The sequence below is a fragment of the Fusarium graminearum genome, chromosome 3 (genome assembly GCF_000240135.3).
Source record: "Fusarium graminearum PH-1 chromosome 3, whole genome shotgun sequence".
In the NCBI taxonomy this organism is placed as follows: domain Eukaryota; kingdom Fungi; phylum Ascomycota; class Sordariomycetes; order Hypocreales; family Nectriaceae; genus Fusarium; species Fusarium graminearum.
The window spans coordinates 7,604,261-7,622,436 of record NC_026476.1 but is presented as its reverse complement, the minus strand read 5'-3'; the positions used below and the strand labels follow the sequence as shown (position 1 = coordinate 7,622,436).

Genomic DNA, 18,176 nt, shown 5'->3' with positions numbered 1-18,176 from the left:
TCAAGACACGGCAGTCATTATGTGCATAAAGCTGCGAAAGTGCTTCGAAAAGAGGAGGAAGTTAGGAAACTTTACGCCAAAGCCCTTGAACAGCCGGACCCTCATGGCAATGATATTGCGGAGACACGTCTAATTTTGGCGTGCTTCGAACGTTTTGTGATGGCCCCCAGAGGTGATCAGGCGCTCGAGAGAGCAAAGGAGCTGCTTTGGGTGAATATACACTCACAATCGACCAGCAACTTCAGGGTACGCGACTCGGCTGCTAGACTCGCCGATATACTCTTACACGACTTCCTGACCTCTGAGACTTTAGAGGCTAGGCAACAGGCCTATGACGAAGTCAATGAGATACAAACCAGACTTGAAAGGCGGGAAGGCTTTCACTTCAACCACGGGCTTTCCAAAACCAGCATCTCACTCCTCATCATGAAACGTCGTTTGGGAACCGCAAGAGAGTTCTACAATGAAGCGATTGCTATCCTGAAAGCCTGCCTTCAAGCTCTCTCAGATCATCGAGCGGGTAACGATATCGCTGGATTGTGGCAGTTAACAAAGATTCTGGCGTTGCTGCCTGGATGTGTTACAGATGCCCAAATCGCATCGACGTGTATATACTACAATGTGACACCCGAACAAGGCGCTAATTCAACAGGGCCATTGAAGAGTCGGTATTGTGATTTTTGTCGTCGAGATATCGAAGGGATTGAGAAAGGCTGCAAGAGTTATTCGTGTTTTTATTGCAGCGACATTGACCTATGCGAGAAGTGCTACACAGTCCGACAGATATGGTATGATGGGAAACAAGAGCGGATGCAAGGAGGAGCACCTGTTGCGGAAGACGTAAACTCGTATTTGGAGGTATGCCCTAAGGGCCACCACTACCTTGAGGTACCGCCAAAGGGGTGGAAGGGCTTTTCAGATGGGAAGATAAAGATTGATGATTGGGAGGAAGAGTTTTCTACATGGCGCGACTCATTGGAAGAGAAATGGAAGAAGGCGTGGGAAGAGAACATGCGCAATGCAGACCGCATGGCTGAGGACCATCTTGCTCACCCACTGACGGCTTCAATTCAAAAGCTCACTTCAAGGTATTCTTTTGAAATGTAATGGACATCGGGACGTGTTCATCGGGTGGGAGTCAGGCAGATATGGCGGATACGGATCTAACAGTTTTCCGGTTCAGCGGGAACCGTTGCATGAAACAGTGACTATTTTATGTATCAAGGCTTGAACAGGATGAATTAAATTTGAGATTTCTTTCTTTAGTGGATAGTTTCAGCATCGAAAGTGACAAATGTCTGAAGATATCGCGGATACCTATATCGCTGTAGACGACGTTTTGAGGACTGTGTTCAACCCAGGGAACATACTCCCAAACGTGAATCAGAATGGTTCACTAGGCAATAGATAAGATCGCAAATCATTCTTATTGGGAGCCAATGGCATTAGTAGCCTCTTATCGAAGTTCTACACATTCCAATTTTGCCCGGCCATCCTTATACTCGGCAAGTTTCTTCTCAACAACCTCTTCGGAAAACCCAACTCGTCCAACATAAATGCAATGCTCTTCCACCTTTCTGATCAGAGGGAGGCTATAGCAGCCAGTAAGTAACACTATATCATCCCCTACTTCTGCTTGCGGAGGAACTAGTGCAAACTCATTCCCCAATGTACGTGCCACACGAACACCCCTCGAAAAATGATTGATATCACCAAAAGCATTGCGTGGCCAATCGAGACCGTCAAAAGACTTGTCACTCATGATTCTCACGAAGAATCTGAAATATGGCTCATCTTCCAAGTCGCCCACTTCCAGATAACGTTCCAGATCACAGCAGATGTTTTTAGGAAAGCTCTCCCAACAACTCTCATCGTAATTGTTCTTTCCATCGGAAATGAGGACTGAAAGATGGAGGTAGAGAAAAATTCTCGCCACTCTGATCAGTTCGATTGTATTCCATACTTTGTTGGGAATCCTGGCGTGGTAGAAAGCACTAGCCAACTTGAGAAAGGGATGAGAGTCCTTACGATAAGGAGATTCCGTAGCTTCGAATGCATCATTGAGCATCTTGTAGAGATAAGGAAGAAAACCAGGTATGTCTTCGTCTGTACTAAGAGTTGGGCTGATATCTGAGATGCAGTCGATATGGAGTAATGTTGTATGGAGACTTCGATCCCGAATCGAGATATCCTCAACGCTTCCAATGCAGTCTTTCCATATCTTTGCCTTCCGAACATGCGGCAAAGAAATGTGAATAGGGACCCCAAATGCCTCTGCACAATCTGGAAAGTTGGGTACCCAGGTAGGTAAGTCGAACTTTGCTGGGTCTCCATTTGCCAGCCCTGCATAAGTGAGGAAGTTAAGCGGTTCAAAGATGGGGATCTTCGTCTGCTCCACGCAGAATTCAATGTACACTTCTGCAACAGATACACTCTCGTCGTATCGCGGTGGTATGTCGAGATTGGCGATGCCGCATAGCGCGTATACATGATCCTTTGGGTTCGTAGCTCGGAATGAAGCGCCTTCGACCCAAAGCAAGCGCATATCGTGGACTTGCGGACAGGTGCAGTGGTAGAGTTTTCGCAGGGTGCGTATCTTGTTTATCGTCCCGAATTTGTTCAGACTGTTCGCTATCATCAATTGTTCATGTGGTAGAGCCCTTTGCGGAAGACTTGTTGGCGCATGCAGTTCGGTGACTAAGTTCGAAACCCAGTGAACGACTCGCGCAAATGGTTCGAGGCTGATTGAGCTTTTCTCATAGTACAACACCACTTGTCTCGACACAACAAGCTCTTGAACTATCCATGCCCGTTCCCAGTATTGCAGTTCACTGAAGTCGTTGATGATGTTTACTTGATCGGCCTCGCGTTGGTGGTTCTTCGCTTGCCAACGTTCATGTCCGGCTTTGTTGTAGAATCGTCGCGCTGGAAGATTTTCCAGGATGCCTGCAGCAGTTTCTGGTCCGTTGTCAGGATGTCTCTGGTCGAGCCGTGAAGCAATCTCACGAATGAGGTCAATCGCTGCGGGAATGTTGGATCTCAGTGATATCGCGTCCAAAGAGCAAAATGTGATCTGGGCAGAAGAGTAGATATCCTTCATCAAAGGTACTTGATAGCCTTTCTCTGCATTGTCGGCTTGATTGATACAAAGTGCGTCTGCCCATATATGCGGGAAGGATTCTTCTCGGTCTTGATTCGAGAAGATGTCTTCTCGACTTCGTGTCGAAAAGAACTCTTCCCAGTGGACGCGAACATTGGTGAGAGCGTCAGCGAGACTTTTTGTAACTGAAAAAGTCACATCATTGACAACGATGTCTTGAGATTCCTTTGAAGCGCCCCAGACATAAGACAGAGCAAAAAATACGGTGTCGTGCAACAATGATGCTTTGCTGAGTCTGCATCGAAGCTGTGGAGAGGTCTCGAGTATCTCAATGAACCGGATTTCCTTTTGCGCTCGGTCCAGTGGGAGAGAGTCGTAGACTGAGGCAGAGTCCATTTAAAGAGCGAAATAAATACAGCGAGAAAATCGTGCTCAAATCAGTATTTCGTCGTTTGCGTTGGTGAGATGCGAAGTGGAAAATCGGTTTGTGACGTTGTTCTGGTGGTGGAGACACGCTGACAGGAATAGGCAAGCGCCCGCAAAAACTGGTTTTCGCTGCAGTTAGCAAGATGCTTGGCGTTGTCATTTGAATTTCTTATCTTTGTGCATAATCATACATTGCTTGTGCATTCCCATTTGGGCGCCATGGCATGCACGCATCTAGTCATTGGTGTTAGTGTAGAGGCATGACCGAAACAATTCTGGAGGTTTGCTATCCTTGCGTTTGTCAGTGATCAGAAATACGTTTGGATATCCTCGATTTACCAAAGCATGCCCCCTGTTTAGCGTTGGTAGGCAAACTGAAAGTTGGTCAATGTGATGGATGGTCAAGTGGCATTCATCGATCACTGGCCACGTCTGCGGGCTTTTCTAATTCCAAGATCAGTTGTAGTCGGTACCACGTAACTCTGCAAGTAACAGTCGTTCGTGTATCCTCAGGCGTAGACAAGAGCTTCACAGGCATGGTCCTGGCACTAGATATTTACAGTACCTTGTTTCTCGAGCAATGTTTTATTAGCAATACTATCGTCCGTCACAGTGGTACGCTGAAGTTTCTTATTGCCTGGCGGATGAAATCTCTGGACCATACAAACAGTAAATTATATATACCTAGGTCACTCACTGACTGTGGAAAACAAATGCACAAGGCATTGAGACCGAGTGTCCCTGGTCAAGTTTGCTCCAGATATCTGATACTGTAACGATTGGTCACACAAACACACTGCCGTGGCAGAAAAAGACCAATCAAAGCCCAGTTTTCTCTTCTTACTTATGTTGCTGGCCATCCCACGGTAAAATTGTTTGCAGTCAACCTTTCATCCCAGGCAACCAACTCCATTTTGCCCTGACTGCTGGAGGCCCACCGATTTCTGCCCTGAGTTTTGAATCTAGCGAAATCTCCTTTGTTTTTTCCTTTCTCAACATCCTCCTTCACACCATCGAGTGCGTTATTGAGCAAAAACCGTACGACCGAGATATACTTCATCATGTCGGGCTTGGTTGAAGAACCAATGACCGAACTTCAGGAGGTTCCTGGCAAGGGCCAAGGCCTCATTGCCACTCGCAAAATTCCCAAGGGCACCCGAATCCTCTCCGAAAAAGCCATCATCAGAGTCCCTGAAATCTTTGCCAACATCGCGGCTGTGTCAGCCTCCATCGGCAGACAGGTTGATAGCCTTCCTCCTGATCAACGAGAAGCCTTCCTGTCGATGTGCAACATCTATCCTAGTGACGACGATACCTCGCCATACCTTGGAATTGTCCGATCCAATGGTCTGCCCATGGACTTTGGAAGTGGCGTTTTCCTTCAGGCATCCCGTATCAATCATGCCTGTGACAACAACGCACAGAAGGACTACAATGAGGGCATCAAACGACACACTGTTCATGCTCTTCGCGACATTGAAGAAGGCGAAGAGATCACCATCACGTACCTTGGTATCTTGAAGAATCGAAGAACGCGACAACAAGCCCTTCGAACCAAGTTTATGTTTACTTGCACCTGTAACCTTTGCTCACTGCCAGATGATTTGAGCGCCGAAAGCGACAGACGTCTTGACGAGATCCTTGCGCTGGAAGACCGAATCGCTCGAGCTGGAATCACGGGAATGCTGTCAAACCCAAAGCGGATGCTTGGACACGTTTACCAACAAGTTCAACTGTACAAGGAACATAGCTTGGATGACATTGGCTTACCAAGAGCCTTCTTTGATGCCGCACAGATTGTTGTCACCCATGGGGACCTGGCCAGAGCACGAGTCTTCACGGAGCGAGCCGCAGCCGCTTGGCGTCTCATCCGAGGCGATGACGATCCTCATGTTATCAAGACCCAGAAGCTTGCTCTGGACCCTTCCACTCATACCACGTACGGGCACACCGCACAGTGGAAGACCGCCTTTGATCAAGTTCCGCAGGGTCTCAACCGTGACGACTTTGAAGCCTGGCTTTGGAAGAGGGAGAAGCTGCCAGAGGTTGGAGCTTTCCGCAACCAAGACATGTTTCCCAGTTTCCTTGGATTACCCAGCGATAATGTTATGGAGCGCGACTTTTTCAAAATCAAGGACGGTCGTAACTTTAGGCCTCGACGACACTGGTGCTTCTTGGCAGAGATTGTCGAGCATTCCGATTCCTCGCGTCTCCAGATGACTGTCAAGGATGTCACTGGCAAGACGCTTCCGATCATCTTCTACACAGGAACACACGAAAGCGAGGTAGTAGCGTCACAGATTCGTGAAGGGTACACTGTTGCGGTACTCTATGCAGAGCAGCATGCATTCGTGTATGAGGAAGTAGGAATTCGTTTTGAGAAACCCACGCTTCTCAAGGTATGTCAAGTTCTTTACCATCTCCACGAAATTACAAAAGACCTTTCTGACTAACTTTATTACTCAGATCTTCCCAGTGGCGCTGGACGATCTCCTTTCTCTGAGCGATAGAGTTCACAAGTACTCAACCGTAACCAACGGAATGAGAACCTGCCACGGGTGCGGCAAACAGGGTGCGTCTCTGAAGAAGTGTGCCAAGTGTTCGATGTTCTGGTATTGCAACGGGGTAAGACATTCCCAATCCACCAGCGCTTTTCTACCACAATGCTAATCATTGACAAGGCCTGCCAAAAGGCAGGATGGGCCGAGAAGGATCACAAGGAAGACTGCACTCTCCTTCAAGATGGTGATTTGAAGGGACTCCTGTCACTCAATGAGGACAAGTTTGAGAGCCGCGTCAAGTTTCCTATGAATACCGGAGTTTCGTAGTAGCGATGGGGTACTGATGCTTCATTCTTCAAGAATTTGGAGAAGTATGTCACTGCATTCAGGCGGGCATCATGTCTACATACAAAATGGTTCAGGAGTACTACAGACAGCTATACTTTGACATGACTGTGTCTGTAATTAGCAGCACTCGGGTCACCTGCGTTGATCGCCTTGCGTCAATATCGATCACAAAGATTGGGGGCTGCTCTTGGTATCATGTCTGCATACCAGATGGTTCAGGAGTACAACATAGACAACTGCACTTTTACATGACTGTGTCTATAATTTCTTGCATCCAATGGTGCTGTATTACATTCTAAAGTGATTTGGACAGTCTGCTGGGACCACACGTTTTGGGCTAAAACCCTATGACAAACAGCCTTTTCGCCCGTTGCTTCTGCAAAGTAACCTTAGAAAGTTTAGGCTGCAGCTTGAAAAAACAAACACCTGAAGCATTTCGACGCGACGAAGCCGCGCTTCCTCACCACCACACAACAACCAAACCAAAGGTACGCCTCCAGCAGTGAATCACTTCACACAACGAAAAAAGCCACGCGGCTGACCAAAGAACAGTAGCAGAATCTTTTGCACAATATCGTGAAATTCTCCGCGTCAAGCTGCGCCCACTTTTGATTTCGTACCACGTAAGGCGAAACACCGTGGGGTTTCTCCTGTAGGAGGCCGACCAACACTCCTCACCAGGCCGCCGTGCATGACTACCTATTTCTTTCGACCAACCGACCCTTTTTTGAAACCTGCATCTCTTCGCGGTATTTTATCTCGCACCTTGATCATTCATCATCCCGTCGCGACCATGGCGGAAGATGACCCTGCCCTCCTTGAGGCACTCTTTCATCACCTTGTGCTCCCCCCCAAGCTCCCGCAGAAATTCGATGGCGAGAACATCGAAATGAAGAAAAGCCTTGGAGACCGGCTGCTCAACTCTTCGGGAATCGTTCGCGGCGCCGGCGATCCGAAAGTCTGGGAAATCCTCAAAAAATCGCTGGAGGCCATCTATGACCTACATGCCGGCAATTTCTCCCAAGAGGATCTCTGGACGGCGCTCATGAATATACGAGATTCTGGTGGCACTGTTTGGCTTGCTATTCACCTAGAGCCGCAGAACGCTGCTTTAATCGTCCACATGGATGATGGGTACGTCACCACATTTTCACTCAGCTCATTGTTCGCCGACGCTAACTTATTCTACAGAGGAGAGAACGTGATCTTTGAGGAGTTTGAGACCGCCGCACCGGTTGCGGATGTTCTCAAGACCGAAAATGCCCTCACCTGGGACTTTCCAAGCAGAGCTATAGCGATTCCGACCAGCGAGTTCACCGACCACTCCTTTATCAACAACCTGACACTATTTCTCGAAGAAGCAAGCTCAAAATCTTTCGACAGTTTTGCAGCCCGCGCCAAGAAGGGAGGAAAGTCAGTCGTCGAGGTTCGCGACTGTCCCAGCTCCGCCCTCATCAGCGAGATACTCATGCCTCTACTGGAAGGCATCGGAAGCTCAGTGTATCCCCGCCAACTACGTAAGCGGGTGCGCGATGATGTGGTCTTGGATAAATCCGAGATGCCCTGGCGGCGTTTGCCGTACTGGCTGGTCCTTCGTGTCACCATCAGAAGAATATTGTCCACCCTCCTGGACGATGCTCATGAGGCGATGAGCCGAGTGTACTACAAATTCATCATCTGCGCAGTACTAGCCGACCTTCTCAAGGACTGCGCGGGGTCCATTCAGCCGGAAATGACACTCATGCTCCAGGCAAAGCTCTCTCGGCGCCTTGCCAAGCTTGAATCTGAGAGAGATTCTGCCTCTGGGCCTCTGCGAGAGGCATACGACCATTTCTTTACTCACAGAAGTGAAAATTTTCACACCATGTTGGCCGACGCCAGGGCGCAAGTCAACAGCTCATGGGATGAGTACAAGAAGAGTACCGTTCGGAACATCCCCATTCTCCCTGATCGCACTTCCGACAATGACCTTGTTCTCCATTTGCTCAACAGTCGTGCGGCTTTCCAGAAACTCTTGTCCCACAAACCTAAGTCTAAAAGGTCTCGAGTGCTTGTCGACCCTTCAACATTGAAGGAAGGGACAATTTCCCAGGTCAATGCGCTGGCCAGCAAGCACAGTAAACTGCTTGACTGTGCGGACGAGTCGATGAATGATGCATATTTGAAGCTCTCTACCTCCACATACAGATGCGGTGAATATGCTTGGAAGATTGAGAGATTCATTGACACAGTTGGAGACGCATACAATGGCAACTCGTTGTTGATGAGTCGATATCTGCTTCAGCTATTTGAATTGTGGATGCGCATGGATCAAGAAGTAATCAAAGCCTACCCACTGCTGAAGGATTACCATCCGATCTTTGTACCCAGCTCGCTGGATGTACTTTGTCTGCGGACCAAGCAAGAGTTTGAGCGTCTCAGCCAAGTCCAGCAGTATCTTGATTCTCGTATCAATGCCCTCCCATTAGACCACCAGACCATCTTCGCCAATCCTGTCAGGTCTGATTCCTTCCCTCGCAACTTTGTTCACAACACTGTGATTGGGAAAGGGTTGATAACCCTCGGCCAACAAATCGATGCTGAGTCGCAGAAGGCAAAATCTTCCAAGCAATCAGAGCTTGATAGGCTGACAAAGAAGTACGACAATCTCACCCAAGAGATCAAGAGCATGGTATGCGTCTGTGTTCGTCTTCGGGACGGAAGTAAGGACGTCAACGGCTGCAAGAGATGCTGGAAGTTTCGAAACCGAAAGCGAATCAAGATCAGCGCCTATGAAGATCTGCTTCCCACCACTGGGACAACCGAAAAGACGGCACAACGGGCTGCCATACTTTTCCAACTAGACATGCCAGCCACCCTTTGCACATACCGCAAAGCCGTCTGGAAGCTATACATATTGGGGACGGCTCAACTGTCACACAATAAACACGGCACTCCCAAGCTTCTATTGGAAAACCTGGAGAAACTTCAAAAGTTCGCCAAAAGCCCAAGCTACATAACTCTAGCGTCCAGCAAAAAGTCATTCAGTCAGACTCACTACTCACAGATGCGACTACCAAAACGGCCTTCGGAAGTCTTGTTTCCATTTGGAGCAGAATTTACTTATTACGACACTTCGACTTCCACCTGGGCTGATCAACTCCCCAAAGTTCCATGGTTCCAGCATCTGCTTGGCTCCTGGCTTCCCAAGGGTATTTCAGATCCCTACGCATCTGGCCAGAGTTTCGTACAAGACGGCCGCCCCTACCATCCCTCTTCCTACGCCATCGTCGCCAATGAGTTCAATTGCCCCTCAGAACTATCGGTACACGAGTATTCTGCTTTTCAACGAGTAGTCTCGGCACGGGGCCGACGCTGGCTGGTCCTCCTCGTCGAGCTTGGAACGACCAATTTTAACTTCAGCAGCGAAGTCACGATGAAGCTAGTCAACCATTTGGCTGTTCAGGCTGGTCCAGCAATTCATGAAACCGGTGTCTTGCGTGAAGCGCATAGTCCTTTCGATGATGAGGCTTTCTGCAACAGACTGTATGAGCTACTTCGGGGTCGGCTCGATGCTATAACATCTAGCTGGAGGGAGGTTCATTACATGAACGTACTTGTAACATTGAGTGTACAGCTTTACCATCTGTGTCCCGAAGAGTTCCAGCCAAAGGCTGAGACACTGCTGGTTACCATTCGAACGATTACTTGTGGGTGGATTGCCCACCTCCGGAATGAGATCCGCTCAACTTCCGAAAGCGAAGTCGCAAGCAAGTCTGCGACCTTTGCCTTTTGGGCCGCATTACTCGGTCGTCGAACATTCTGGGTCTACAAGGACGATACACGCACTCTCAACGAAGAAGACGCTCGTAGCTTCTTCAGAGCTTCGATCGCAATCCAGGAGAATCTCCTCACCGATCTTGATCAATTAGATCCGGTACTACGAAACCTCCTCATTGAGGACTTGTCCAACTCGTATGCCATGCGATATCAGATCGAATACTGGTGGCAGGAGAATTACACTCAGTTGGGAAGCTCCATCAACGAGACGTGGACTGATACAGGAAGCAGTAGCGAAAGATCGTACTCTCAGTGGGTATGCCTGACCGGCCAAGTTGGGTGGGTAACGTCTGATGTTGCAGGAACACAATGGACATCGGCTCAGGTTGTACATTACCACCTCCTTCAAGGACATCTCATTGTTGATGGGAAGCCTCTAGGGAGACTACCTCTGCAAATGACCCAAGACCCAGCCGTCCAGGAACTCTTCGGAGAACAGCATCTACTCACCCGACCCTCTGGTCTTTTGGAGTATCAGTTGGCCAATGACATTATGGGTCATCAGGTTCATCTCGGCTTCAGAGATGGTAAACTCGTGATTCAGGCTTTGCACCGAGGGTTACTGCTTCAGTATGTCCCACGAGACATTTTCAAGGGCAGTAGTGGGTGCGACTTGCCCACAGATCTTGTCGACCGCTGTGTACATTGGTTAAACCTACGCACTGGCGAACTTGAGATGCGCCGAAAACCATGGATCTGGAAGACGAAACAGTCTAATTGGATCCTCAACACAAGAAGTCGAGTCGCCATCCGAAACCAGAGTAAGGGTAATATTCACAGGAAGGCAAGCCCGGGAAGCAAGCTTGTCGAGCCGAGATCAAGCGTCGGTCAGAAGATCATGCTTATCTTTCGACATTTTGAAGATGTCGACAAATTGACCATTTACCAACCGATCGGAAAAGGAACATTGTCTGTTGAAATGAAACGACTCGAAATTCGCTTTGCTGTCAACAACAAAGGATTGTTGGAATCTCCACAACTCAACGCTGAAGTTGATCCCAATCAGGATGTCGGCACTCTTTACGGGCTTTCGAGTCAGATTATCCTGCGCAACATCGTCAATCCGGAGAAAAAGACAGTCCTTGTTCCGCTCGGTGAAATATGCTGGAAGCGCCGTACAATGCATGTGGACATCAGAATTACCAACTCAGGACAATATGCTAGCTTTTCTGTCGACAAGGTCTTGGGCCGCCTGGATTGCGCTCCGGAGCCACTTTTCCTGTACCTGAAAGCCGCTCTGCATGCCTTGACATCATTCCCCATTCCAGATGATCTGACTCTCCGTACCGGGACTGAAGAGGCTCGGCACTGTCTTAGGGCAGCGCGCAGTCAACCTTGGAGTCCATTGCGAAACCGTCCGCGGCAGATCCTCTCTGTGCTCAAATCTCTATCGCCCAAGAGATCGTACTACCCGCCAGGGATAAACCTCTATCAGAGCGTACAATGGGACAAGAACCTCACAATGTGCATACAGCATGAGGAGCTTGCCTTGCTCGTTGACTCGATTCTTTCACAGTCGCAACAGCTCGAGGATGTAAACAACAAGAGCGCCGCAGATCTGGACATTCAGCCACAGCAGAACAGCCCGGATTTACTCTTTCGTCGAGGACGCACTCGCAGACAACTCTATGAGCGTATTTCCTCACCTTCCGACATCTATGCTCTGACAAGCGCTTCGGAACCCTTTTACTACAGCCCAATCAAGAACATGAAGGCGAAGGACAGCTGTCGCGTCTACCAGACAATTTGTGCTTTGAGAGCCAATTCCGATGATATACCCAGACTCAAACGCCTGACACCACTTGTGGAGAAAATGGCTGACATTGGAGGCTTCGAAAACATTTTGACTGTCACTGACGTTGAAACTCTTCTCAGTACCGAGATTTCCCAGCTCTGGGCTTCCCTTGTACAGTTCTGTCGAGAAGACGGTCAGTCGCCATCCTACGATTCCCACTTTCTCCTCGCCCTGTTGGCCTTCGACACAGACATTGATTTGAGTCTTATCCAATGGCTGGTGGCTATTTACAAGAACCCTCAGCTCAGAGCTCTTGAAGCTCCTGGTCATTCGTATTTTTCCGGCTTCCATGCCTTTAGCAAGCCGTCGATGGACAGCATGACATCACTCATCGTTGCAAACCAGCCAACTCACAAAAAGTTTCGTGAATATGATAGCAAAGGCAAGCTTCAAAAGACTAGGTTGACTGTTGGCGAATATCAGGATAAACAAATGGAGGAGGCCACACTCCTTGCATCCCGGGTCCTAAAAGTCTGGCCTGACCCACTTCAATCAGTCGATGAGTTCAAGGATGCGACCAGCGATCTGGGCATTAGATACACCAACCTAGACAAGGCTTGGGAGAGCTTAGAGTTAGAACTTGAGAGGCTGTCGCACAATCTGGATCTTTCGAAGTACCTCGAGCAGCTTGACTTCACAGCTACATGCCTCTTGCAACACCAATTTGATGACCAGAAGGTCGCACGGAAGAACGTCTGGTACTCTCAACCAAGCCCCCTGGCAGATCCACCTGTGCATGAGTCTGGCGAAGCGTACAGATTGCCAAGCCTTGGTGAAGATCTCATGAGACTCAAGCATGGATTCGGACCTAGAGATGTCGCCAGAGCATCCAACGTGCTTGAGACAAGTTCTGACAAGCCTGCTCTGCAACACGAACCTACTCAGCAAATCATTGTATCCTCTGCGACATCCATCCTACCTGATAATCTGTCATCACTTGAACAGATCATCAACCGATTTTCCCTATCTTCGGAGACGACCATCCGCAAGAAATACAGCGAGGATCTCCACACGTCACTGACAGCGATGATTCAAAATTACAATACATCCTGTTCCAAGCCTAAACAGACAACACGGCCTATGGATGTCGAGAAAGAGTGTGTACAAGCTTACAATGAGCTACACCAGTGGGAAGACATCATCCGGACCACGTTGACGAACCAGTTTCCCGTATCCACGTGGCTGAATGAAGGAGGTCTTTGGCCGTGCCTGTCTCGCGTGGCGCTGCTGGAGCAGCTGAGAAACAAAAACAGTGGAAACCTTAGCGTTGAGATGAAGGCAGGATTGGTACACTATGGAATCATCATCACGAGGTATCAGCGGTTTCTCCGCCTACGCGATGCAACCCTGTGTCGGGATGACAGGCGCCTTCGCGAGAATGAGGAACTGCAAGGACACTCGAACTGGAACCCCTTGGATCATCCGGAATGGCTTCTATTGGAGATTGACAATGACTTGCTCATTCGCCCATCACAAATTGACGTTGCTAGAGCCGTCATATCTCCAACTTCTGCCTCAAACTCGGTTCTCCAAATGAACATGGGACAAGGTGCGTATTTGATCCTATTAACATCTTCATGTGACGGCATTTGCTAACCCATGGCTCGTACAGGAAAAACCTCTTGCATCATACCAATGGCCGTAGCCATGCTCGCCGACGGCAAGAATCTCTGCCGGTTGGGCGTCCCGCGAGCTCTCCTCCTGCAGACAGCACAGGTCGTCCAAAGTCGAATTGGCGGCCTCCTTGATCGTATTGTTCGCCACGTCCCATTTTCGCGCCGCTCGCCTATGGACCTGGCGAGCATGAGACTTTACAAGGCGATTCACAAAGATATCCGCGATTCGGGCGGTGTTATGATTTGTCTTCCCGAGCACATGATGTCATTCAAACTCAGTGGTCTTCAGCAACTTTTGGATGGTGCGGTGAAGAGAGCTTCAAAGATGATGGAAACCCAACAATGGTTGGAAGCACACAGTCGGGACATCCTCGACGAGTCTGACTTCACCCTCTCGACAAAGACTCAATTAATTTACCCTAGCGGTGTGCCTATGGCTATCGACGGCCATCCTCAACGCTGGCTTGTCGTGGAAGAGCTCCTGTCGCTTGTTGAAGGACACATTCCCTACCTTCAATCGCAGTTTGGCAGCGGCATCGACATCATGCGGCGTCATGAGGGCTACCCTATCATGCATATTCTGCGTCCAGAAGTCGAAGCAAGTCTTATCTATCTCCTTATTGAAGATGTCTGCCAAGGTCACCTCCCTCAGCTGCAATTCAAGAGTGGAGACGATATTGACGCTCGTAGACTTGTGAGGGCAGTCATATCAGGCACGGTCATCGATCTACCGACGTGTCAACGAGCAGCGGAATTTCTGACTGATGATGTTTTTGGTATCAAGGTTCTTTACCTCCTCAAAGGTCTCCTCTCCGAAGGCTTGCTATTGACCTGCTTGAAGAAGCGATGGAACGTGCAGTATGGCCTACACCCTAAACGAGCCCCCATTGCGGTGCCTTTTGAAGCAAAGGGTGTGCCCTCGCTGACCGCAGAGTACGGTCACCCAGACACAACTCTGATATTGACCTGCCTAGCATTCTATCAGACTGGCCTTACCCAGGCCCAAGTGGTCCAGTGTTTGGATCATGTTGTCCGATCCGACGACCCCACCATGCAGTATGAACGACTCATCCATGGGTGCAAGCTGCCATCCCGCCTCGAATGTTGGAATTTTCTCACTTTGGATGATGAGGCTCAGATGGAGGATCTATGGAAGCACATGAGACTCAACACCAGCATTGTGAACTACTTTTTGAACAACTTTGCTTTCCCGCAACATGCTAAACAATTTGGAGTCAAGCTGCAGGCTTCGGGTTGGGACATTCCACTGCTGTCCAACGATGCCGGCCCCTCACGCAATCTGACGACAGGTTTCAGCGGAACGAACGACAACAAACGGCTACTTCCCCAGACGATCAAACAGGACGATTTACCCAGTCTGGTTCAGACGAACGCAGAAGTCCTCAGCTATCTTCTGGAAGAGCGAAACCAGCGTTGCTACCAAGCAATTGATCCCAGCGGACGACACCTGACTGAGAAAGGTCTACTGGATCTTCTCAACAATCAGAAAATCCGTATTTTGATTGACGCCGGAGCGTACATCTTGGAAATGGAGAACAAGGATCTTGCTGCAGCCTGGCTTGAGATCTGTCCCGACGCGCAAGGAGCTGTCTACTTTGATAGCGACAGCAGAATCATGGTTCGGGCTCGCTTTCAGAAGAGTCCCATTCCTCTTCTTGCAAGCTCTTTCGCCAACAATCTCAAAGATTGTGTTGTCTACATTGATGAGGCGCACACTCGTGGTACAGATTTGAAGTTGCCTGTCGACGCCAAAGGTGCTGTCACACTAGGCCTAGGCCAGACAAAGGACCAGACAGTCCAAGGTAAGTAACAGAATTGACCTGACGAGACTAAAATACTAACACATGTAGCGGCCATGAGGCTTCGACAACTCGGATCGACTCAATCAGTTGCTTTCATCGTGCCCCCGGAGGTGCACCGCAGCATCCTCGACCTACGACCTGCCGATGAGAAGAAGTTCTGGCCCATGGCATCGTCGGATGTGGTATACTGGCTTCTCGAGCAGAGCTGCAAGATGAACGAAAAGATGATGCCCCTGCACACCACACAGGGATTCGATTTCTGCCAGCGCATAAACGCCTTGTGGAAGTACGGCGAGTCCGCTAAGAACCCACCAGAGACGAAGCAGCTTCTCGATGCTATACAACATCGCGAAGACCAAACCCTTGAACAGCTCTATGGCCCGAGAGACCTCATCCCCACCACTGAAGCCATGGCGAAACTCGACTTCGATTGCCTGAAGGGTTTTACTACTCGCTTGTGTGAGCAAAAGCTTGATCTGTCAGGCGACTACACAACCGCGTTTGAGGAACTGGAACTGGAGAGAGAGGTGGAGTTCGAGTTTGAACAGCTGCGTGAGAAGGAAAAGCCTGTGAAGTACACCGCTGCGGTTTTCCCTGGTCTTGACCCAGCGATCACTCGATTTGTTACCACAGGAAGCCTTAGCCAAGGTGACAGCTTCATCCAGGCTTTTGACTTTATGAGCCGCACCAGGATTGGGCGCAAATTTGGTGTCCAAAGGACATCGTCGCGTCTCTTTGTCTCAAGGGAGTTCACAAAGAGCATTGCGATCAAAGGATACCAGGTATCCCCAGACGTCATGGTAAGTCTTCCTCATTTGTAACATATTGAACACATCACTGACTCAATTAGCGACCTGTGGAATGGATTCTCTGGAGCCCGTTGACGGATACAGCTCTGGTCGTCATCCCCGAAGAAGCTGAGCTGCTTCTAATGACGCTCCGCACTTACGGAAATCCCGTGTCGATGTTAACCTACGCGGCGCCCGTTACAAAGACGATGTGGCGTTTCAATACGCTCAATTACTTCACTATTCCGACTCGAGACGACGCGCCTTCATTTCCTCCTTGGCTAGCGATTGAGACTGGTGTCTTGGCAGGACGATTGTACTTCAGCTACAGCGAGTACGCGCATCTCGTCTCATGGTTGGGCATCAACAAACGTGACTTACCCGCGGCCATTCAAGATGCGTCCTCGCTGGAGACGCATCTCACCGCGCGTGGTCTTTTCATTGACCGACCTCTGAAGTTCCTCCTGGAGTGGCTGACCTACCGACGTCAGACACAGGACATCATGCACACCCCAATGGGCTTTTTGTGTCAGGGGAAGAAGCTCGATCCTGGACATTCCTTCTTTGCTTCCGCCACTACTTCTCAGGAAGTACACGAAGCGCGTCCTGACGTCGAGGGAGACGTCGACGCGAAATCGGATGCAGGCGTTAGCGATGATGGCAGTGACTGGGATGATGGTGATGATGAACTGATTATCCCAGACGATGAGGAAGTGGAGGAGGAATGGGAGGGTGGTGGTGACGAACTGATTATCCCAGACGGTGAGGAAGTGCTGGAGGGATGGAGGTAGATCTGTGATTGATATCACAACACCGGCTATGTAATGAACGGGTTGAGTAGCTATCGTAATTGGTTTATGAGGTCTACAATTTATGCCCCGTGATTGATTACATTTGGGATTTTCTAGCTGATGGCAAAACAAACAAATTGAACCATGGTTGTTTCTACTACAGAGCCATCGAGATTGAGCAAATAATGAATGTGTTGAATGTGTTGAATGTGTTGAATGTTGTTTCCCAAACGTTTATTGAATGAGGCAAGAGAGCATCAAGATTGTATCAAAGGACAAACGTAGCACTTTCGATTGCTGTTGATCATTAGGGTGAGTTATCAGAAGCTTGAGAATATTTATCGTTCTCTTATTCCTGGATTCCATACCCCATTGATTTGTCTCTGGCTGCCTTGTGCATGTTCAACGCTCCTAATCTTGAAGACTGGCTGTCTCGTCACTTCCAGTTTTGATTATAGTTAATTATACACTGATATGCAGCGTCCTATCTTTTTCCTCTACTAATCAAAGTTGACTCTCATTTATTATGTGTCCCTCGCTATCTCCTTCAGATAGTTGAAGTCAGTATCGAGATGAGCACGTGATAAAAGTTGATGGATTACCCTAGAATGTTAAGATCGGGGCTAGTGGGTAGCAGAAAAGTTAGCCTCCTAAGCCTTAGGGTATAGAAATAAGTAGTCTAAGAAGCATTGTCTAAGTAGCATAAGCTGCCCTAATAGTTTTGTCTCTTATGTTCATAGCGGTCAATATTTCTAATACCGTGAGGCGGGGATGATAGTGTTGTTAGAGTATAGCCAGTGTCTAGAACTTCGAGTTTCAATAATAAGCATCACGTGCTTACTTGATAGCTCGGTCTGGTGGTCTAGTGGTATGATTCTCGCTTAGGGAAAACCCTATAGCATAGCTTGCGAGAGGTCCCGGGTTCAATCCCCGGCCAGACCCTTTCTTTTGCTTTTTGGTATCTTGGTATATCTAGACGATGTATTTCTTGAAACGCTTTGAGCCCTACTTTCTTTCTTTCTTTTATGATTTAATGCTTCAAGGCAAGAAAAAGTTAATATTAGACTTTAAATATCGCGATACCCTCAAGTAGGTACGTTTTGAACAGCTAACACACACTCATGATATCCATTAGACAGCAGTAATACATGTCGTAGAGGTACTGTAGT

General features: G+C 48.8%; 4 protein-coding genes and 1 non-coding gene across 5 annotated transcripts; 4 read left to right on the top strand and 1 right to left on the bottom strand.

The window, feature by feature from the left end:
* Positions 1–159: 159 nt before the first annotated feature.
* On the top strand, positions 160–1,107 carry FGSG_13996 (uncharacterized protein; the record flags this gene model as incomplete). Its single annotated transcript, XM_011327680.1, has 1 exon — positions 160–1,107. The coding sequence occupies one exon, from the start codon at positions 160–162 to the stop codon at positions 1,105–1,107; it is 948 nt and encodes a 315-aa protein (XP_011325982.1).
* Positions 1,108–1,456: 349 nt separating this feature from the next.
* Positions 1,457–3,496, bottom strand: FGSG_11266 (uncharacterized protein; the record flags this gene model as incomplete). Its single annotated transcript, XM_011327679.1, has 1 exon — positions 1,457–3,496. The coding sequence occupies one exon, from the start codon at positions 3,494–3,496 to the stop codon at positions 1,457–1,459; it is 2,040 nt and encodes a 679-aa protein (XP_011325981.1).
* A 1,091-nt stretch (positions 3,497–4,587) lies between these two features.
* FGSG_11267 (uncharacterized protein) lies at positions 4,588–6,627 on the top strand (the record flags this gene model as incomplete). The annotated part of the gene is made up of 3 exons (XM_011327678.1): positions 4,588–5,925; positions 5,993–6,098; positions 6,497–6,627. The coding sequence occupies 3 exons, from the start codon at positions 4,588–4,590 to the stop codon at positions 6,625–6,627; spliced, it is 1,575 nt and encodes a 524-aa protein (XP_011325980.1).
* Positions 6,628–7,168: 541 nt separating this feature from the next.
* On the top strand, positions 7,169–17,007 carry FGSG_11268 (uncharacterized protein; the record flags this gene model as incomplete). Its single annotated transcript, XM_011327677.1, has 6 exons — positions 7,169–7,509; positions 7,567–8,406; positions 8,563–13,538; positions 13,602–15,380; positions 15,477–16,228; positions 16,279–17,007. The coding sequence occupies 6 exons, from the start codon at positions 7,169–7,171 to the stop codon at positions 17,005–17,007; spliced, it is 9,417 nt and encodes a 3,138-aa protein (XP_011325979.1).
* Positions 17,008–17,858: 851 nt separating this feature from the next.
* FGSG_20807 lies at positions 17,859–17,949 on the top strand. Its single transcript has one exon. It is a non-coding gene; the product is annotated as a tRNA-Pro (tRNA).
* The last annotated feature ends 227 nt before the right edge of the window (positions 17,950–18,176 follow it).